The sequence below is a fragment of the Hypanus sabinus genome, chromosome 11 (genome assembly GCF_030144855.1).
Source record: "Hypanus sabinus isolate sHypSab1 chromosome 11, sHypSab1.hap1, whole genome shotgun sequence".
NCBI classification, from domain to species: domain Eukaryota; kingdom Metazoa; phylum Chordata; class Chondrichthyes; order Myliobatiformes; family Dasyatidae; genus Hypanus; species Hypanus sabinus.
In genome coordinates this window covers 63,044,072-63,067,675 of record NC_082716.1, presented here as the reverse complement: position 1 = coordinate 63,067,675, position 23,604 = coordinate 63,044,072, and the positions used below count along the sequence as shown (strand labels likewise).

Below are 23,604 nucleotides of genomic sequence, written 5' to 3'. Positions count from 1 at the left end.
TTAAGAAGCATATTTTAATGTATATGGAATGGTCAATTTTTGACTTCCATTGGTTCATATACTGTAGTTAGCTTTTCTCCAAGAATGCAGTGATCCTTAGGGAATGTTGAACACTTGAAACAAGAATTCTGATCACATTAATCTAGCCATTGAACTTTCTGACTTGTGCAACAGGGATATCCTGTGCAGAAACAATTGAACACATGAATTGAGAGATTATTGAATTCAGTAAAATCAATTAACTAGTTGCTATGCATGTTGAAACAAAATTTAAGATTTATTTTAAATTGAGTATTTCAGGAGCTATTGTTCTCCCAATCTGCTTTGAATTCTCCTTTCAGCTTCAATATGCTGCAAGGCAGCATGATTCCTTGATTCTTAAGTTAAGTTGGATTGCACATTTTATTGGATCTAATCATGCAGATTGATGCAAAAGTTCCTTCCTTGGCTGTTTGGAAAGCTGCAGTCCAGTCACATTCTAAGTGTTAAATACAAGTTTTCCAAGATGAAGAAGCAGATAATGTGAATAAACGTAATAGTCTTTGAACAGTGTTCAAGAATTTCTTTCTGTCTTACCAAAGTTAGTGGACTTTGAAACTGGATGCTAATTTAATACTGATTCTTAATGTGTTACACCAGATACAGTCTTTGTGGGACAAAACTATGTATAGCAACAATTATTTATTTATATATATAACCCTTTTTTCCCCCTTTTGTTCTTTTAAATGAAGTGTTTGGGGAAAATCAATGGATATTTAGATTACTTGGGTATGTGATTCTTTATTATTCTTCAGATCCGAACCCGTGCTGTATCTGCAAAGGCGATGACTTTAGTTAGTCCACTCCAACTGCTGTTTTATGGTTCAAAGAAGGTGACAGGAAATGGTGATATTATTTTGATGGATGAATGGTAAGAAACTTTAAATTGGTGTTTTTGAATGTTTCAGCATGATTCTTGAAGGAATATTATTTACAGTTTTCTGTTATTTTCAAGATATGTGTTTTACTAGTGATCTCAGCAATATTTTGCCTTTGAGTTGATGGCAAGTCACAAGCTTAGTGATGGTGAAGTTACTCCATTAGTGTTTTGGAGGTCTAGGAATGATGATGCATTTCCAAGTTAGGATTGCATCTTCTTGAAGGGTGATAGCATTCCCATGTTTTTGTGCAGGAGAAGGCATTTAAATGATGCAAAAAGACTAAATAAACTCAATAAAAAGGCTGGATCTATCCTTGGCTACGGTGGTGGAACAAAGGTCACTAAACAAACTGCTATTCATTATGGACAATCAGGCACATCCTCTCCATGACCTCCTTGATAAGCAGTGGAGCAGCACCCTTTCAAAACAGACTCAACCAGCTCTGCTGTCACAACGATCGTTAAAGAAAATCTTCCCTACCAAATTCAATAAGCGTATACAACAGTTCACCTCTGTGCAACAGGAGAACACACATCATAGTACAATAGTCTCTGTTTTATTATTTCACACATGATTATTGCACAGTACTGCACATTGGTAAATTATTGTGTATATTATTCTGTATTTTATTATTAATATATTATTATTAATTAGTATTGCTAAATGTGTTTTTAAATACTGCTGCTGTAACAAGATAACTGCCCACCAGGGAACAATAAGGTACTTATTATTAAGAGCATATATGAATGTTATAAATTTCAGTAAGGTAATGTCAGGTTGATTTTGACTTGTTTTATAGGCAGCCCTCCCAGTGTTCCCAAATGGTTTCTCTCTCTTGACTTGCTGAGTGTTTCCAGCAAATTCAGTCTTTGGTTTTCAAAGTCAAAGTTGAGTTTATTGTCAAACACAAGAGCATGTGTGCACAGATGCAATGATGTGTAGTGTGTGTAGGCCTCCGTTAGTCTTGATAGACCATGGATTTGCACCTTGGAAAATTTCCAGGGCACAAGCCTGGGCAGGGTTTTTTTTTATGAAAGACCGGCAGTTGCCCAAGCTGCAAGTCTCCCCTCTCCACACCACCAGTGTTGTCCAAGGGAAGGGCATTACAGATGCAATGATATCTCACTTGCAACAGCATAACAGGCCTATACAGTAGCATATAAGCATCATTCACAGGAAAAACATAAATCAGTAATAAATTATTTTACAGGAGAACACAATTAGACCAAAAACAAAAGTCCATTTCAGTGCAAGTTGGTCAAAATGTTCATAGCGTTGCTGAACTGTAGTTATTAGGGTTTTGCTGGCTGGTTCAAGAACCAAGTGGTTGAAAGTAGCTGTTCTTGAACCTGGTGGTGAGGGAGTTAAGACTTCTGTACCTTCCGCCTGAAGGTAGCTGCAAATTCACAGCATGGGCCATGCGGTGGGAAGACTTGATAGATGTTGCAATTTTGAAGCAGTATCCTCTTTAGACACTACCAGTAGTGGAGGGAGAAATGCATGTGATGTCCTTTTTTCTTTTAAGATAACAGTGCTGTCAAATATGACAGCTTTTACAGGACCAACTAAAGGTGTTACTGTCTTTTAAACATCTTTCTTTAATGATTGCAATACTCTTCTGAACAGTAAGAACTTCAGATACTGCAGATCTACCCCATCAGTGAGTTGCTCATTGGTGGAGGAGCTGGACCTGCTGCAGTCGTAACAGCGAGTGATTGTCTTGGATGTTTTTCTTATGATCACAAAACCCTGTTGGACATATATAATGTGGAGTACACTCAGGCCCCACATAATGCTGCCCTGCATAGCACTTATTCGTTACAATGTGGTTATTCAATTTTTATTGAAGTATTTTTAAATGACGAAAGTTCATTCTAAACAACACAGAACTTTTCAAGACAGTAAGCATTCAATCAGCCAATGAGATTTCTTTACATATGCTCTGAGTCGCTCACAGCCAATTATGTATTAGTTCACACTCTGCCTTCCCCGCATGTGTAAATATTCTTGCTCCCTCACCAATTTATTCTATTTTTTCCCCCACCTATAATGTCTGGAAAATGGTCTGCAACTTCCAGTGAGGGTAGTACATCTAAGATATCTAGGGAAAGCATCAGCATGGATGTGAAACTGCAAGTGATGCCACCTAAGGATGTTAATGATGGCGATGTTGAAGAACTACTGCATTCTCTTGGTGAAAGCCTTAATAACAAAGAGCTTTGAGAATTGACAGAGCAACAAATCCTGGTTGAATCTGAGGACGTGGATGGAAGAAGAGAAAGTACCAGCAAAAAAAACCTCACCACAAACTTCCTCAGCACAAGCATCACCAATCATGGACTGGTTCATTGATAGCAGCCCTGACCGGGAGTGAGGCAACAAGGCAGAGAGAAGTGTTCTCGAAATGAATTCTGCTACTGAAAACTGCTTTCTGAGAGGAAACAAGAAAAGGTAGTCAAATCTTGATGCCTACTTGAAGAAGAAGCCAAAGTTAGAGGAAGAGCCACAGCCTGGTCCCTCCTCTAACATGTAACCACCACCCACTTCTCTCTGCTGCTGCTGTGATGTGTACAGGTCAGGCCTATTTGCATGTTTGTTACTCCACGAATTACTGTGTATACATAAAATAATACATAGCTCGGGTTTGATTTTCTAAAAATCAGACACGTGTCCATTTGCATAATGTCATAATGACTCCGCGTAGCACTGATTTACATAGCGCTCTACCTCTGAGGAATGCATCCTCAGCAATAAGTGGGGTTTGAGTGTACTAGTTCACTGGTTAACTGTCAAGACTGATGCTAGGGAAGCTGCGAGGCCTCATGTTATGGTGTCACCTATTTCAGCTGCCCAGGAAGTGTGGCATGGCATCCATGTTGGATATGGGGAAGGGTTGTCCCTTTCCATCAGTGCTGCCCTATAGTGTTCATTTGGTGAAAACAAACAGCAGACTTGTTTTTGGTGACAACATTCATGGACTCAGACTTGGCACACACTTGGACTTTGTGTGTGACTGCATGCTTACTGCTATTTTATATGTGCTATATATGCCTTGTACTGTTTATGACTGTTGGTATTGTGTTTTGCACCTTGCTGCTGGAGGAAAGCTGTATTCGTGTATGGTTGAATGGCAACAAAACTTAAATTTGTACTGTTTGGGAATTTGAACTTGAATGATGTCAATTCTGAATCTATGCTGCCAAGTTCCCATGTATCCCATGCCTCATAACTTTGTGGATGAAAGTTTTAGAAAAATGATATTGACTTGTTCCTATTAATTATTTTTATTGAAAATACAAAAACAGCTTTTAATAAGGACAGACTTTTGAATTGCAATATATGTTCATAACTAGTTTTATTTGAGAGCAATGTAGCTGGTCATTCGATATCCTGTCTTCCCCATAACCCTGCAAATTCTTTCCTTTCAAATATTCAATCAGCTCTCTTGAGTGCTATAACTGAATATGCTTCCACTGTTAACCTAACAATGTACTCCTGACTCAAACCAACTGTTTCAAACTTGTCTCATGTTAACTATTTTTGGCTTTTTGCTAATTCATTTTCTGTTCTGGGTTTTTCACCCTTCTCAAGTACACAGCTTACTCTGTTCCAAAGGAGACAAACTCCAGCCTCTCTGCTCTCTAATTCGTTTCTGAAATCATATGGGAAAATCTTCTCTGACCCATTCTTCGGCCTTCAATTCTTATTTTAAAAAGCCTGGACACAGTCTTCACTTAGCAGCCAAAACAACATTTGATGGAGGTTTGCTTTGATTTTCTTTTGTTTATTTTCCAATCACCAGGGTCACATTTGCTTTTTTTTTAAAACCACCAGCTTAATCTGTCCAGTTTAACTTGTCCTTGATTTATGCATTTACATTCCAAATTTATTTTATCAGTGTGGCTCTTTCAGAATTATGCTCTCTAGTGAATAGTTGTTCCCTTCATTTTTCTCATGGAAATGAGACACCTTGTTTAGCTGAAATAAGTTTTATGTGCTCTGTGCCCACTAACCAGACTGCATGTTGTTGAAGTCAATTACTAGCCTCAGCACAGTACACAACACTTCCAGGCTTTATATCATTGCAGTTTTTGGAATTAGTCTGGATATATTTTGACTGAATCTATTAGAAATATGTAGTGGTTATAGTTCTAATACCAGGAGGAATACTACTGTTCATTTCAACCTAGTCCAAAACAATGCCCTTTGCCACTAGCCTTTGTTCCTAGTTACTACTTTTTAAAAATTATTCTCACTGCTTGCTGCTCCTGTTCTGCCATGAGCTTCAAATTTTTTTATAAGCCAGTTATCACTTTATCAAACAACTTTTGATTCCATTTACATTAGATGAACTGCATTTCCTGCTTGTCCCTCTCTGTTTTGTCACCATTTCCCCCCCACTTATATAATCTTGCACCTGGGATTCATTTATCTTTTTAGAGATTCGACATGGAACATATCCTTCTAGCCCATTCTGCCCCACCGCCCAGCATCCACCAATTTAACCCTTGCCTCATCACAGGGCAATTTACAATGACCAATTAACCTACTAACCGGCGTGAATTTAGACTGTGAAGGGAACCCATGTTTCATGCGGGGGACGTGCAAACTCCTTGCGGAGGACACCAGGATTGAACTCTGATGGGGCGAGCTGTAATAGTGCGGTGCTAACCACTGCGCTACCGTGTTTTTGTTGTACAGTTTAACCCATTCAGTGATAATAAAGTGGAGCTTTGAATTTTATCCAGTGTGCAATCAGATACTCACCTTATCAGATGAAATTTGTATGTTACATTGTAAGTTATGCCATATTCTTTAACTTGTTCTCAAAAGATCTCTGTGTCAAGTTTAGCCATCTTAGAAAAGCTGTAAAACGATATTTTTATGATTTATCTCTTTGTTTTGCAGCAAGACTTGTTTCCTGAAAAAATAAGTTCAAATGTTTGTTGAATGATTGTTTCCCGGGAGAGCAACCGTACCATTTTGATCCTTTTTGTGTTGGTTGCTTGAAATGCTTATGATATTATAATTTTTGCCTTGTAGGATAAAGTTGAAGATGTCACACTATGCTGCAGCTGCAATTGTTGCTTTGCGCGCAGGAATGGAGGCACTGGTTGTCGAAGTTGCTAAGGATCCTGAATTTGTACGGCATCTGGATCCCAAACATGAACGCTTGCTGAATGTGATTCGGCAGATTTCAAAACCTGGAGCAGCAGGCATTAATCTTATGTTAAACTCAAGGTAAACTGCATTTTAAGTATTCAGGACACTCAGTGATCCAGCTGAACTATTCCATAAACTATTCCAGCTGCTACCATGTACTGCAGCATAAAAGCCAGGAGCAACAGACGCTGGGACAGCTTCTTCCACCAGGCCATCAGACTCATTAATTCACACTAACACAATTATAAGCTATATAGACTGTCCTGTTGTATATCTTACTGTACGTGGTATTTATGACAAGTTACTATAATTTGCATACTGCACATTCAGACGGAGACATAACGTAAAGATTTTTGCTCCTCATTTATGTGGAGGATGTAAGAAATAAAGTCAATTCAATTATATTAAGTTTCAGTGCTCTCAGAGCACTCTCATTAATTAGCATTCATAAACTGATCAATGTGAATTCTAATGCTTCAATGCAAAGCTTTCAGAAAAGTCCTCAGAAGGCTGTATAAAGAGGGAGCTGTTAGTTACTAACCAACCACCATATAAATTGGTGGTTCCTAAGGGTTCTTTTACCTTAAGCTCCCTAATTGCCTCTGGTGCATTACATAGCACCCAATCCAGGATAGCTGAACCCCTAGTAGGCTCAAGGACAAACTGCTCTAAAAAGCCATCCCTTAGACGTTCAACAAACTCTCTCTTAAGATCCATTACCAACCTGATTTTCCCAATCGACTTGCATGCTAAAATCTTGCATGACTACCATAACATTGCCCTTTTGACACACCCTTTCTGTCTCCTGTTGTAATCTGTGGTCCACCTCCCAGCTACTGTTGAAAGGCCTGTATATAACTGCCTTCAGAGTCCTTATACCCTTGCAGTTTCTTAACTCAACCCTCAAGGATTAAGCATCTTCTGATCCTATGTCACGTCTTTCTACCGATTTGACGCCATTCCTTACCAGTAGAGCCGCACCACCCCTTCTGCCTACCTTCCTATCCCTCCAATATAACGTGTAACCTTGGATATTCCCAACTACAACCATCCACCAGCCACAATTCAGTGATGGCTGCAACATCACACCTGGCAATCTGTAGTACTGCAACAAGATCATCCACCTTATTTCTTATACTATGCACATTTAGATACAACACCTTGAGTACCGAATTTGCTATCCTTTCTGATTCTGCTTCCCTAATGTTTTGATACTCAGCCCATTAGCTGCGGCTAAATCCCATCACCTGCCTGCCCTACCTGACAAGTGTGCATGCTATCTTTACTTTTTTACCATCTATCCTATTCTGAGTCCCTTCACTCCGGTTCCCACTCCCCTGCCAAATTAGTTTAAACCCTCGCCAACAGCTCTAACAGACCTGCCTGCAAGAATATTGGTCCCCCTCAGCTTCAGGTGCAACCTGTCACTTTTGAACAGGTCAGAACCACTCCCCAGAAGAGATTCCAATGATCCAAGAACCTGAAATTCTGCCCCCTGCAACAGCTTCTCAGCCACGCATTTATTTGCCAAATCATACTGTTTCTACCCTCACTGCTGAGTGCCACAATCTGGAAATTACTACCCAGGAGGTCCTGCTTCTCAGCCTTCTACCTAGCTCTCTAAATTCTCTTTTCAGGACCTGTTTTCCTTCCTATGTCATTGGTACCAAATGTACCAAAGCTCCTGGCTGCTCCCCTTCCCTCTCCCAAAATATGGATGCGATCTGACATCTGCCTGACCATGGCACCTAGAAGGCAACGTGCCATCTGGGTGTCCACAGAATCTCCTGTCTGTTCCCCTCACTGTTGAGTCCCCTATCACTACCTCTCCCTTCTTCTCTCTCTTTCCCTTCTGCACCATGGACCCATGCTCAGCACCTGTAACCCAGTTGCCGTGGCGTTCTCCTGGGAGGCCATACACCACAAAAGTACCCTATTGAGGAGAATGGCCACAGATGTGCTCTGCTGTAATTACCTATTTCCATTTCTCCTGACAGCCACCCAGCTACTCGCCTTATGCAACTTCGGGGTGATTACTTCCCGGTAGCTTTGATCAATTACTCCTTGCTCTCCCGAACAAGTTCAAGGTCATCCAGTTGCTGCTCTAGTTCCCTAACACGTTCTTCAAGGAGCTGCAGCCAGGTGGACTTTACATAGATGTAGCTCACTGGGAGACTCTGGGTCTCCCAGTTCTCCCAACATCTGGCACGAAGAACACACCACAGCCATTTAAATGGTACAGTAAGGCAGATGAATCTTCCCCAATATTATCAGTAGTACTGTGCAGTATGTCCAAATAAACCATTTTCACCTGTACCTTTAGACTGGGTAAGTTTCATTTATATATTTGCCATAGATTTTCAGCCAAGTTTCTTGTTCATCAATGATTCCTGTTTGTGAATGTGTGTGAATAAAGGAGCAGGCACAGGTAGTTGTCTGTGTTTCCCATATAACAAAGTGGATTGGAGATAAGTCTTTACCAATGGAGGTGTAAGGCGCTCCTTCCCTCCACTGGCCTGTAGATCAACCCTGGAAAAGGTGTAGCACTTCCTTAGTGCCCCCCCCCCCCCCAAGATCAGGGTCACGTGAAGCCATGGGAGCAGGTGGTGGATGGTTGTATGATCAGCTGGTGCATACTAAGATGATACTAAGGTAGGTGGTGTTGTGGATAATAAAGTAGGTTTTCAAAGCTTGCAGAGAGATTTAGGCCAGTTAGAAGAGTGGGCTGAACGATGGCAGATGGAGTTTAATGCTGATAAGTGTGAAGTGCTACATTTTGGTAGGACTAATCCAAATAGGACATACATGGTAAATGGTAGGGTATTGAAGAATGCAGTACAACAGAGTGATTTAGGAATAATGGTGCATAGTTCCCTGAAAGTGGAATCTCATGTGGATAGGGTGGTTAAGAAAGCTTTTGGTATGCTGGCCTTTATAAATCAGAGCATTGAGTATAGGAGTTGGGATGTAATGATAAAATCGTACAAGGCATTGGTAAGGCTGAATTTGGAATATTGTGTACAGTTCTGGTCACCGAATTATAGGAAAGATATCAACAAAATAGAGTACAGAGAAGATTTACCAGAATGTTACCTGGGTTTCAGCACCTAAGTTATAGGGAAAGGTTGAACAAGTTAGGTCTTTATTCTTTGGAGCTTAGAAGGTTGAGGGGGGAATTGATAGAGGTATTTGAAATTATGAGGGGGATAGATAGAGTTCATGTGGATAGGCTTTTTCCATTGAGAGTAGGGGAGATTCAAACAAGAGGACATGAGTTGAGAGTTAGGGAGCAAAAGTTCAAGCGTAACACGAGGGGGAATTTCTTACTCAGAGTGGTAGCTGTGTGGAACGAGCTTCTGGTAGAAGTGGTAGAAGTAGGTTTGGTATTGTCATTTGAAGTAAAATTGGATAGGTATATGGACTGGAAAGGAATGGAGGGTTATGGGCTGAGTGTGGGCCAGTGGGGCTAGGTGAGAGTAAGCATTCGGCACGGGTGAGAAGGGCCAAGATGGCCGGTTTCTGTGCTGTAGTTGTTATATGGTTATATCATGTCCTTTTCATGCGACCACTGACAAGAGGCAGACAGTCTCTGAAGAGTATTGATAATGATTGGGGTCACCCATCTTGTGATGACCCTGCCCAGAAGAAGGCAGTGGTAAATCACTTTTGTAGAAGGATTTGCCAAGAACAATAATGGTCATAGAAACACTATGATTACTCATGCCATGTAACACGGCACATAAAGAACGAACAAGCCACTTCTCTGTCTGAACATTCTGATTGAAGACCTATTTGACCTATTACAAGAAGTGCCATTTTGTTCATAAGCAATTTATATGATTAAATGGTATGCCTTGGATTGAATAGAGAGAAGTATTAACTGGAAAAATTAGCAACTAAGTTGTGCAATTTGCATAATTTTTCCTTACTGTTAATTTGACTAATGAAATTTACTATCTTAATTTTATTTCTTACAGATTTGGTGATGGTCCTCGTCCTCCCAAAATGGCGCGTTATGATAATCAAGGATTTGGTGGAAGAGGGAGTGGTCGTGGTTCAGGTTATAGGGGAGGAGGAGGTTATGGTGGGTCCCGCGACAGTTATAGTTCTGGATATTTTTCTGGAGGAGGGAGAGGAGGAGGTGGTGGATACAATAGCTACCAAAGTGGAGGATATGGTAGCTACCAAAGTAAAGGTGGATATGGTGGTAAGCTGGATTCTGGTGGATTTGGTGCTAACAGGAGTGATGGTGGATTTGGTGGTGGCCGTGCTGGTGCTGGTGCTGGTGGGTTTGGTGGTGGCCGTGGTGGCACTGGTGGATATGGTGGTAGCCGTGGTGGTACTGGTGGATATGGTGGTAGCCAGGGTACTGGTGGTGGATATGGTGGTAGCCAGGATGGTGATGGCGGTGGATACGGTGGTAGCCTGGGCGGCAGTGGATATGGTAGTAGCCTGGGTAGTGGTGGATATGGTGGTAACAAGAGTGGTGGTGGATTCAGTAGTAATCAGGATGGTGGTGGATACGGTGGCAACAGGAGTGGTGGATACAGTGGTAGCCAAGGTGGTAGTGGTTATAGTGGCAACAGGAGTGGTGGTTACAGTGGTAGCCAGGGTGGTGGTGGATACAGTAGTGGCCTAGGTGGTAGTGGACAAGGTGGTAGCCAGGATGGTGGTGCATATGGTGGTAGCATGGGTGGTGTTGGAGGATATGGTGGTAACCAGGGTAGTGGTGGAGGATACGGTGGTGGTGGAGGATATGGTGGTAACCAGAGTGGTGCTGGAGGATACAGTGGTAACCAGGGTGGTGGTGGAGGATACAGTGGTAACCAGAGTGGTGGTGGTGGAGGATATGGTAGTAACCAGAGTGGTGGTGGAGGATATGGTGGTAACCAGAGTGGTGGTGGAGGATACAGTGGTAGCCAGGGTGGTGGATACGGTGGTAACCGCAGTGGTGGTGGTGGATATGGAGGGAACCGGAGTTTTGGGGCAGGTTATGGAGGAGGATATGAAGGCAAAGGAGCCTTCTAGAAAAATGCAGATGACCAAAAGTTGCATTTGTGCACAATTTATATTGATTGATAAGTAACATGGCTTTGTATTAATTATTTTATGTACAACAGTGCATGCACATTGCAAATGTGATCAGTTTCAGTTCTGCAAATACTTTCTGTACTTAGTGTGCACTTACAGCAAGGGTATATACTTATGATATCTAAAATACCAATTAAATGTCCAAGCACATTGAAGTGTAGAGTGGATGGTTTTCAATATGTTCGTATTTTTGTTGTATTGCAGAAGAAATAAAAGATGGAAAAAAGATGTGTTTTTGCATAATTAAATACATTGATGACAAATAGTAAAATTAAACTCTTTTGCTACCTATTATTTTAGGTCCATTCAATAAATGAACATGTTGCTGCAAATTTATAAAAAGGCACTCAAATGGAGAGGTATTGTCACAATGCCTTATGTTAAAGTTATTACCTTATATTAAAATGAATGGATTTTATAAACATTACTACAGCCAGTCGTGAGTCCTGTGCCAGTGAGTCAAGGGAATACAGCAAGTATTCTGTACCAACAAAAATTTCACTTGCACCAGTATTTTGACCAATGCTTATTCCTCATTCCATATTACTGAAGTTTATCTGGTCATAGATTTCATTGGTCTTTGTGTGGCCATGATATACCCTTGATAATCTGCTGGTTGAGAATGGGTCATCAGTGGAGCCATTTAGGGTTTGTTATTGGGCCCATTGTTAGTATTTTATTAATGATCAATGTCTGAGTTTTAGAACAAAATGTTTTATTTGTTCATTATACTGAGAAGCATGTAACAGTCAGGGTTAGATTTGGCTTGACCACTATAAGCAGATGTTTATCTGCAGGGGATTGGATGTAACTGGTCAGTGGTGGATACTAGAATTTCAGAGTGGAAAAGATTTAAAAAATACTATTCACAAAGACAGTGTGAGTGTTGCGCATCTGGGCATTCTTCAGACTAAAAGATTGTTTTGTTACGAAATTCACGTAACTGGATCACTTACCAGCAAAGATAGAGAGGTCCGTTGAAGTCTGATGGTACTATTTTTAAAAGTCTTTATTTATAAAGGGGCACAAAGATAAGATTAATACAGACATTCAGATAATATACGTCGTCAATACTCAATCTAAAAACGCGGGTATAATAATAATCATCAATTAAGCAATAGCTCTATCGTTTGTCTAGGGCAGGGGTCAGCAACACGCGGCTCTTTCATCTCTGTGCTGCGGCTCCCTGTGGCTTTGGAAAATAAATGGTGAGTATTTAAAATGTATTTTATGTTAGTTTGTTAGTTTTTGAAATGTAATTCTAAATTTGAAGATTATGGTGATCTTGTACAATCTAAATAAAACGTTGTGGCGACCCATTTCCTGGCACACCTGAACCGGCTCACAATTAGCCAGCGTTCCGGCTAAGGGAGATAGCCTACAGGGGTTTGTGAGTATGTGTCTTTTGGAGCATCCGCGCCCATGGGGGGGGGGGCGGGTTGAGGGAGGCTTAAAAGCAAGGCTGTTTAGTTCGAATAAAGTTATCTTTGACTGCAGTTTACTGACTGCGTGTAGCACATAGCTACAACGTGTTTTTATCGCTGGCTGTCCAGAGGGGAGGTTCTGAAACGCTTTGTCGCGTGTCTGGAAGAAATGAAAACTTTCCTGGGCAGCAAAGGGCTCACCTTTCCTGAGCTGGAACAGCCAGAGTAGCTGGAAAATCTACACTTCATGGTAGACATGACAGCGCACCTGAACACGCTGAACACAGCTCTTCAGGGGAAAGGACGTACAGCCCTACACATGTTGGAGGATGTTTTGGCATTCGAGCACAAGTTGACAGTGCTTGCCAGAGATTTACAGAAAGGCACATTGTCTCACTTCCCCAATTTGAGAGAGTTCAAACAAGGTCACGACATGATAAATTCGGAGTATTTACATTCTGCAATCATCGCAATGCAAACATAGTTTGGGAAACGCTTCTGTGAGTTCAGAGAGGAAAAAAACACATTATCCTTCCCGGTCACTCCCCTAAGCATCGATCCATCCCTACTGAATATGACTGCATTGGCAGGTGTGAGTCAACCTGATCTTGAGATGGAACTGGCCAACATAGCCGACAAAGACATATGGGTGTCCAAGTTTAGACGCTTGACAGCAGACCTTGAAGATGTTGCCCGTCAGAAGGCCGTTCTTGCTCAGAATCACAAATGGAGTGATATTGAAAACCTTCCTAAACCGGACAAACTTGTGTTTGAAACATGGAATGCTATCCCCGACATTTATGTAAACATTAAAAAGTATGCGCTTGGAGTCCTGTCGATCTTTGGATCCACATATGTATGTGAGCAGGTGTTCTCCAACATGAACTTTATTAAAAACAAACATAGTGCACGCCTCACAGATGACAGCTTGCGATCCTGTGTAAAGATGAAGGTGACGTCATACAGCCCTGATGTGCAGACGCTGTGCGCTGAGGTCCAGGAGCAGAAATCCCATTAACCAAGTATGATAAATATTTTAATTGCCTATTATTTTACGTATATTCATATTTTTTCATTGTTCAGTGAAATAGTCCTTTTATTTTTCAGGTTGACAGCTGGCTGACATTATTTTTGGTTTGCTGCTGGCGGAAAATTTAAGTTCGGCGTTTTTCATAAATACAAGAAGGACTCAAATAGACATTGAGTATTTAACTTAAAAGTAACCTTCAACCCAACGTCTTTTTTTCAGAGTTCAAAATGCTTTTGTTGCATACAGAAATGTAATTTCGTTTTCTCTGCAGGAGTTCATCGATTTCATAAATGCAACACATTATAGTTTGTTTATACATAGCATAAAGGCAAAAAAAAACATTGTATGCAGTGTTATTTCATTTTAAATGTCAAACGGGTTTTGTGGCTCCCAGTGTTTTCTTTTCTGTGGGAAACAGGTCCAAATGGCTCTTTCAGTGGTAAAGGTTGCTGACCCCTGGTCTAGGGGATATTGTATTGTCTGATGGAAAGATAAAAGTCACTGTCCTTTCAAGCTGCAGCTTTTTGGGTTTAAGAGAGATGGTTTTAAACTTGCCCGGGACTTTTATGAGGCCAATCCGTTGCGTCGGGGGTGTTGGTTCCCCGTTGTTAGTTCCAAGTCGTTTTCCGTGGTACCAGCCACCAGGCCCCAGGCAAGGCCTCCTTCGTGGCTTCCTTCAAATGGCTTCCCGCTATTACGGGATCGCTAGCGTTTCTTCTGGTGCGTCTGAAGGGGTTGTTCCCCAGACCCTCTTTTATACTTCCTCACGGGGTCTCAGATGTCAGTCAGGTTGGGATGATGCAATCCCTCAACCAGCCACTCTGGTCATCCCCTGAGGGGCTTCAATGAATAGTACAGTACTCAATACACAACTTGGTCTTCCGGAGACAATGGCCATGTCCCGTAGCTTTACATCGCTATGGGGGGGGAGGGGGGGAGAAACGTGACATCCTGCACGTCTCTCCCTCATTTCCTGGGTCTCCTGACCCAAATCAATAGTGATCTTGTGATTCTCACAAAGGAGGGGGCTACCCCGCACCCTTCGGCCCCTCAGAGCTGTGGTACATTCATAACAGTTTGAAGAAGAGATCTAGGCATTATCGTGTATGGACCTCAAATGATTCATGGTCATTGCTGTGGCAATGTGTATTTAAGAGAGGTTCAGTGGAAACCAAAGCCTTTTTTAAAATTTTTACATTCAATGTTGACTTCGTGGTAGACAATCAATTTTGGTTTCCCTTAAAGCTGGGTGATAGTAAATAATTGGAAAGGTGCTGAGGCAGCTACAACTTTACCCCTGTTTGCAGCATTAAAGTTATCAGGGTAGGCACAATAGAGTGGTCTCTATGTCCCGAGAAGCATAGGTATAGTGACTTTTGATTCCATCAGATGATACACAACTTTTCAATTTATTTTCTGTATCATTGCATTTTAAAGATCCATTCCCCACAATTTCCTTGCAAGTCTCCCTGAAAAGGAATTGCTTCCAGCTTTTCCAGCAGGTTATCCTTCTAGGGAATCTGAGATTTGCCTAATCTGAAAATGTTGTACTACAATTTTGCCAGACACTTAACATTTTTCTGTCCTTGTGATTTTATATTTCTAACTTTTATATAATTTACAGTTATAGTAATCGAAAACTACACAAAAGCAGGCCATTTGGCCCAAGCCGAACCATTCAAACTGCCTAGTCCCGTTGACTTGCACCCAGATCATAGCTTTGCATCCATGTACTTATCCAAATTTCCCATTAAACAATTTACCAAGTTTCTTGGTAAAGTTAATAGGGTAGTTAGGAACATGTCAACCCAAGCCACATTAGAAGACTGGCTGAAACTTTTCAAAGTATTTACTTGATCCATATTTATAGATTCTAGTTACTTCCAATGAATATTAAGTGGTTTATCCATAATACATGCACTCACTCATTTTCTCTCTCTCAGTCTCTTTCACTCACACTTTCTCTCTCTATCACTCCAGGTCTTACAGAATCTGGTAGCTTTCAATAAGTAAATTATAATTCAGCAAAAATTTTAGAATTTAATTGTCAACAATATCAACTACCCTTGAGGTACTTGATTTGGAAGGTTTAGATGGTGTGAATTTAGAAAAGATATTCCACTAGTAGGAGTGTCCAAGAATAGAGATTAAGCCAGAGGATGGCGAATCTGTGGAATTTGTTGTTACAGAGTGATGTGGAGATCAAATAATTGGGTGCATGTAATGCAGAGATTGATAATTTCTTGATTGGTAAATGGGTTAAGTGTTACAGGATGAAGACAGGAGAATGGGATTGGGGGTAAAAACAGCAAAAATTAAATTGCAAAACAAATTCAATAGGAAGAATAGCCTAAGCTTGCTCTTATATGTTATGGTCTAACACCAAGTTAGGCAGACCCAATTGCAATCTTATCCTCAATCACAGACACCAACATGAGGCCTAAACCACAGGCCCAACCCAGTCACCCATTGCCTATTTCTGTCTTGCTGTCTAACCCTGCTACTGCAGACTTTTCACAATGCTAACTTCACCATAAGTCCATTCTCAATCTCCAGACATTAGTCACCAACTGAGGTCTCCAATTTCACATATAGGGACAACCACAAGTGACAGTTTCAAGTTTTTAATCAAGCTTCAACCCCTAGCCACTATTCTAGGCTCATTGTCAACTCCATATTCTCACTCCAGTTGTAAACTAAGGCCTCAACTGCAGGTCTAGCCTAGCTGTAAGACCACACTAGATTAAAATCCCAACTCGAGGCCTAATTATATCCAGCCATAGTTCCTAATTTCAGACTACAATCCCTTATTTCATACCTGAGCTATGGCTTTTCTCTTTGGAGCAGAGGAGGATGAGAGGTCAGTTGATGTGTTTAAGAGGCATAGAATGAATAATCGGTGCCTTTTTCTCAGGGCAGAAATGGCTAATATGAGAGGCCATAATTTTAAGGTGATTGGAGGCAAGTATAGAAGGGATGTCAGTGGTAGTTTTTTTCCCCTACACAGAGGATGGTGGGTGTGTAGAACACTACCAGGATGTAAAAAAAATGGAGGCCTGTGTAGGATGGAAGGGTTAGATTTATTGTAGGTCAAAAGGTCAGCACAATTCCATGGGCCAAAGGGATGTGCTGTGCTCTACTGTTGGATGTTCTGTATTGTTAAAGGGGTTGACTTATGAATCAAATATTTGAAAGCATAATGTTCTGGTTAATTCTATCTTGATTCAATAAATTAAGCAGTAGTTTTTTTCTCTAATTTTGAATTCCATGACTGTTCTTGTTTAATTAAATTGGTAATGACCGGTCAACAAATTGATGAAATTGCAATCTTCAGCTAAACTGGGCATTATCTGTAGTATCAGTTTCTTGTGGTTGAACCAATTAAGTATCTTATGTAAATGTTTGCAGTATTCATTCAGCAATGCCATTGCCTGTTCTTGCTAGAAGAGTTGAGAGATGATTTTAAAATATAATCCAGGATCTACATCATTAAGTTTCATTTGACATTTGTAGTGTACCTGTGATATTACAGAAACAATTATCATTTGAATTCAAAAATCAGTTTATTATCAATTATAATCACTTGCATTTTAGATGTCAGCAGTAGATAATGTAATAAAGCAGCTTTAAATCAGTAAGACTTATTGATACAGATTTATTTCAAATTTGTAAATAATTTTGAAAGTTTGTAATTCTAAATACATTGCTCATAAGGTAATCTCAAAAGACACTGCAATTCAAACATCATTTAATGAAATAAGTACATACTCCATTATACCCTTAAATAACTACAAACTGTACTGAAAAGTACATTATTTCATTGGTTGATGGTTAGTACTTTTAGATGTTAGGCTGCAAAGACCTTTATTAAGTGTCAGGGCTTCAGGTTATGTCTGTGTGGATGAATCTGAGCCATTCTTTGTTTTTTTTTCCCCCTTCTGAACATCAGTACCATTTCAATGCCTTTGTATATGTTTGTAACAAATTCTAAATGTTCAACCTTTCTGCTCTTAAATATAAACTGAATCAAATGCGTGTGGGAATACCATAAACTCAGGTGGCAAAGGGAAGTTGCAAGTAAACAATCAGCTTTAAATATATATATTTTTTCCTAAAGCTTGCGGCAGAAAGCTGGAAATTTAAACAAGTTTAAAGCACAGATTAAGGAACTTCCCGACATAGTGACAGAGAAGTTAGTTTACATAGTTTTGTATACTGAACTATATTTTTGATTTGTTTTGAATTTATATCTGAGCTGTATTCCTTTCTTAAACAATGTACTTTCTGCAAATAAAAAGATGAAACAATTGCCAACTCAGAATTATAAATCTGAGTTTGGCTCAAGGCAAATTGATCAGGATTTCTAACCCTGTAGTACTTCATATTAGCATAATTAACAAACAATTACACCTATTTCTCCCATTGAATTGTTTTCAAATTTATTATTATTCATTTCAAGACTCAAATTCTGCATAGCTTTCAAAAGATCGTCTCCTTTGTCACCTCCTGCAGCACACTCCAATACACCTTCATCTGCATCGTGGCAATGTCTACCATCTGGCTGAATTATGGTAATACCATAGCCATTATTGGAGTGAACGTAATTATTATGGAGTTTCAGTTTTGGTGGTGGCAGAACCTGAAAAAAATATTTCATACAATTAAATATCAGGTGATGTCTCAGGACTGCCCTCAACCACATCCATAATCTTTATGGAAACTTTCCCTCCTGCCAAAGAAATGAATATTGATTACAGTAAACCATCTCATGACATTTCACAAATTCATCACCAAAGAATGAGAAATGGGTCACAGAATTTAGTTGCTTTGCACCTGCAGAAATGTCCACTGACTTAAAACCAATGCCACTAACACCACATTAACAAGAAGAGAGCTTTGAGCCCCACCCTCAACCAATTTTAGCAATATTTAAAGGCTCAATTAAAAGTTAATTACTAACTTAAATGCTCTATAGAAATTAGATTCTTGTAAATTTATAAACTTTGAAAATATTAAAAGTTAATTACTTGACAGGAATTGGTGCGTCATGTGCAGTAAGTTTTAAGTTTTCTGTGGTACTCAGCTGTCTGGAGATTTTGGGTGTTTCAGAGCCCCCCCGCCGGGAGTACAGTACAACAAAGAGAATGAAAGAGCATTCTCTGGGCAACCTCCTGGAAGAGGAAGATAGTATTGGGTACTCAGCAGAAGCCACAGCCACCAAAGGTCTTTCAATAAACTTGATTCTGATCTAGCTGCTTCCCATTCAGTAAATGAGATTCTCAAACATGCCCTGTGCAATGCTTAAACATAATTATTGCTAGACAAGCTTTATCTATAGGTATTATTCTCAAGATTACTCCCAGTGTCAAGTGCAATTTAGAAGTATGGAGAAAAATCCTATTGATATGACTTGAGATATAATGTAATGGGGGGGAGAAGGAGATTTGGATTCCTTATGTTAGGACTGCTTCTGGGAGATGGGGTCAATTCAAACTGGTCCTAAGCTATCCTGGGACCAGTGTCCTGCAAGCACTGTTAGGACAGTAGTGTTTGCTAGTGTTGTTCAAGATGGTTTAAATTTGAATGGCAGGGAGGCATGGAATTTGAGCAGGAAGATTAGATGGGAAAACAAAAATAAGGTAAAAGTAGAAGAGCAGGAGGCAAATAGAGCCACAAAATAAATGTTATTGTTAAAAGGGCAAGTGGGAAGGCATTGTCTCTAAATAAGATGAATTAACTAAATTTAAATAGCTTTGATAGTGTTACTCTTTTGGAGATGTAGCTACAGGGAATGAAGAATGGAAGTTCCAGGTTATTATTTAAGAAGGAAAGGCAGGATGGGATGGGGTGACATTTCAGTAAAGTGGGAAATCAGTATCATAGTGGATGAAGATGTTGCCTATCAACATCAAGATGTGGAATCATTCTGGGTGGGGATTGTCTACAAGTCTCATGTTGATGTAGGGGCCTAAATAATTAGAAATGCAACTAGCAAGTGTTCAATATCATTTTGGGTGACTAATCTGCGTACATATTTGTCAAAACAAATTGTCAATGATACTGTGGAAGAGAAATTTCTGAACTATTTGCATTATTTAGGCCAATACATTAAGGGCACAAATAACAAGAAAAATGAATTCTAGCTGAATGAATGTGCAATGAAGAATAAATAATTAACAATCTAGCTCCGTGGTACCTCTGGGGAAAAAATAATCACAATATATTAAGAGTGTGTGAAATCACTGAATTGGAATTGAGAATCCTGAATCTGAACAAAGGAAATGACAAAGCCATGATGCACAAGATAGGAACTTTATTAAATGGATCAATGTGAAATGGCTATATGCAATATTTTAAATGTTTTATCTGAAGTACATTTCAGAATGCACAGAGCTAAGTCACAAAAGAGGGCATATTTATGGGTTAAGAAGGGAATTAAGGATATTATTAGAAACAAAGGGGTGATATATGAAATTGACAGGAAAAGCAGTAAACGAGGATTAGGGGCAATTCAGCAAAGAATAAACAAATTAAAAAGGAAGGCAAATGTATTATGAGAATAAACTTGCAGGTAACATAAAAACACCAAAATGACTCGTATAAATATGTTAAGGTTGGTGAAGATCAATTTAGATCCTTTATAGTGCAGGATAATGTAACTGTAACCTCAACTGGTATTACAACGTATCAAGGGGAAATATAATCCCATGGCTGACTGCCTCTCAGAGCCAGCCATTGAGGCCATACACATAGGGGTTGACTATGTGTATGTTGATTTCAGCTTATACCCGAGAGTGAGACGATGATCTGAGTTACAGGGAAGTGTAGTCACCCTGATGTTGCAGGAGGCAAGTATCTGGGTGACTGTCAGGAGAAATGAAAATGTGAATAGGCAGTAGCACCCCTTTGGTCATTCTCAAAAATAAGTTTACAGTTTTCGATACTGTTGTGGGAGATGACCTCCCAGGGGAATGCCACAGGGACCAGGTTGCTGGCACTGAGCATGGGTCCATGGTGCAGAAGGTAAAGACGGAGAAGAGGGGAGTGATAGTGATAGGGGACTCAATTGTCAGGAAAAGACAGGAGATTCTGTAGATGTGAATGGAACACCTTGATGGTATGTTGCCTCCCAGGGGCCAGTGTCAGGGACGTCTCTGATCATGTCCACAGCATTTAAGACAGTGAGGAAGAGCAGCCAAATCTCTTGGTACATATTGGTACCAATGTACCAATATACAATTACCTTCCGCTATTTTGTGTGTATAATGTCTGGCTTCTGGCAACAGATTCTCAATTCAATATGTTATAACCCATATTGTTAAAATGGCAAAGAAAAACAACATTTTCAGGAGTAAAACTAGAACTTAAATCTTTGGAATAGTTTGGAATTTGAAATACTGGCCAGAAAACAATGGAGAATATTTGTCTGCAAGTAAGCCACTGAATTTACCAATAACTTTCATGTTGGGAAGAATGAATTCCAACCTTGGTACAAAGAATAATAATTATCTCCTGCTCTTTTTGATTTAAACATGACTACCAAGCCAAGTGTCAGGACTTTTACAGTGTATACCCATTAGAGGTATCAGTTGGCTGCCCAACTGAAATCATTAGCCGAGCCCTTCATACAACTGTCTCATCCACCTGCCTGGCTATAATCTATGTATAATCTCATAATAAGCAACATTATATGAAGTGTTTTCATCTGAGTTTGTGCTGCAAATCTAAAATTTGAAAATGATTTGATCTTTACTTAGTCTTCCACAAGTTAGGCCAAATAGTTAGGACTTGAGAAATATCTTTATCCAGATATTTCACATTGTTAAATGTGAAATGTAAATAATGAGAAGCAGTTGAGGCTAACTGCATGGATGCCTTTAAGAGAATTCTAAATAACTACATAAAGAATCGAATCAAACAACATGCCAATAGGTTAGACGAAGAAATCTGGGCTTATTCAGGGTATAAATACTGGTATATGTCAGTTGGTTATGAATTAATAGCTTTAGTGAGATATACTGGAAACTTAAGTGTGATGTATACAGTTCTGGCATATACACACCCAAGGTGATATGCTTTACTACTGGATACACAAACTCAGAAATTTTTTATTTTATATATGAATTTCAGCTCCAAGCCAAGTGCATGGTTATAGTTGCCGTGGTACCTTCATGGTCCCAGGTTTCAGCCCCGATTTCTGGTAATTTTACATAGTACTATGTAATTTTAACCAGTAATTGGGCATTCTGAACTCGAGAGGGTTACAAAACAGCCAAGGCTCTAATTCCTTATTGCTGTTTAATGACCTGCATACTGTTTTATGGTGTCATGAACTGAGAATGGGATTGAGTTCACTGGTGTTCTCTCCAAAGGCCCATGATAATTATTAAGCAGCAGCCAACAACTTAAAGATTGTGGGGAAATAAGAAAACATTATGTGAGAGGTCAAAAATTACACCTTAACATATTACCAAATAATGGCTAAAATCTAGTTTAATGATTTAAAACAGAACACTGTACTTGCAATGTTCATGTTTTAGTAGATTATTTAACAAAAACAATGGCCTTTTGTAGCACAAAATCTAATATAATTACACTTTAACAGCAAATAGTTCAATGTCTCCATTGCTGAATTGTTTCCAATGTAATCACCTCTCTAGAATTAAAATATTCTTTAAAAATATTTGTGTTAGTAGGTATTAATGAAAATTATATTTATCTTACCTTCATCTTAATTCCACCCAACATGCTCTTGAGGGCATCAGAACTTTTAACATTACTGCATTTGTGTATATCATTTCCTTCTAAATCGGCAACACTTCCTGGATATAGCTCCACTCCTGGACCCTGTAAAAATAATGGTTCAAAGTTCAACTTCAATATATTCAGTTCTGGATTTAATATTTTTGTGCTTACTTAAACCTCTTGATAATTAAAATATCAAATTCTGTGGAAAATTGAATTGAAATGAAATGCTATTAAATCAATTAAGCTGAACAATCACATTTCAATAATGGAAAAGGCACTCAATAAAAGAATACCTACTTACATGCCATTTGTGTCCCCTTTTCCATTGTCACAATGGCCTGACCATGGATAGGACTATAAGATATATGATCAGAATTGGGTCAATTAGCCCTTTGAGCCTATTCCACCATTCCATCATAGCTGATCTAGTTTCCTCTCAGCTGCCATCTGCTGCCTGCCTTTTCCCCGTATTCCTTTGTGCCCTGACTAATCAAGAATCTATTAACCTCTGCCTTAAATATACCCAATGACTTAACCTCCACAGCCACTTGTAGCAACAATGAGTTCTACAGATTCACCACTCTCTGGCTAAAGAAATTCCTCACCTCTATTCTAAAAGGACGCCCTTCTATTCTGAGGCTGGTTTTAGACTCTCCCATGACAGGAAACATCTCCACATCCATTTTGTCAAGGCCTTTGAACATTCGATACGTTTCAGTGACATCCCACTCATTCATCTGAATTCCAGTAAGTACAGACCCAAAGCTATCAAATGGTCCTCATATGATAAGCCTTTCTTCTGCCTCTCACCTTTCCTGAAGAGTGGAGTGACATTTGTAACTTTCTATTTCTCTAGAACCATGCCAGAAATTATTGATTCTTGCAAGATAATTACTAACCCCTTCAAAATCTCTTCAGCCACCTCTTTCAGAACCCTGGGGCGAGGACCATTTGGTCTAGGTGACTTTTCTACCCTCAGACCTTTTAATATCTAAGCACCTTCTCCCTAGTAATGGCAACTTCACTCACCTCTGCCTCCTGACACTCTTGAACTTCTGGCATCTGGCTATTGTCTTCCACAGTGAAGACTGATGCAAAATACTTATTCAGTTCATCTGCCATTTCCTTGTCCCCCATTACTACTTCTCTAGCATTATTTTCCAGAGGTCCAATATTGACTCGCCACTTCTTTACACTTTATATATCTTTAGAAATTTTTGATAACCTC

The 23,604-nt window shown here is 39.6% G+C and overlaps 2 protein-coding genes across 4 annotated transcripts in view; one reads left to right on the top strand and one right to left on the bottom strand.

Moving 5' to 3' along the window:
- dhx9 (DEAH (Asp-Glu-Ala-His) box helicase 9) overlaps nucleotides 1-11,402 on the top strand; it is an 87,471-nt gene extending 76,069 nt beyond the window's left edge. For all 3 annotated transcript variants that reach the window (XM_059984486.1, XM_059984485.1, XM_059984487.1), the window contains 3 exons: nucleotides 795-910; nucleotides 5,964-6,161; nucleotides 10,061-11,402. In XM_059984486.1, the coding sequence (XP_059840469.1) occupies nucleotides 795-910; nucleotides 5,964-6,161; nucleotides 10,061-11,111 (1,365 nt within the window). In that variant the 3' untranslated portion in view covers nucleotides 11,112-11,402. The remainder of the gene's footprint in view (nucleotides 1-794; nucleotides 911-5,963; nucleotides 6,162-10,060) is intronic.
- A 137-nt stretch (nucleotides 11,403-11,539) lies between these two features.
- Nucleotides 11,540-23,604, bottom strand: part of LOC132402025 (testicular spindle-associated protein SHCBP1L-like) — a 91,627-nt gene continuing 79,562 nt past the window's right edge. The window contains exons 9-10 of the mRNA XM_059984488.1: nucleotides 22,353-22,475; nucleotides 11,540-18,267 (exon numbers count right to left, since the gene is read on the bottom strand). Coding sequence (XP_059840471.1) covers nucleotides 18,022-18,267; nucleotides 22,353-22,475 — 369 coding nt within the window. The 3' untranslated portion in view covers nucleotides 11,540-18,021. The remainder of the gene's footprint in view (nucleotides 18,268-22,352; nucleotides 22,476-23,604) is intronic.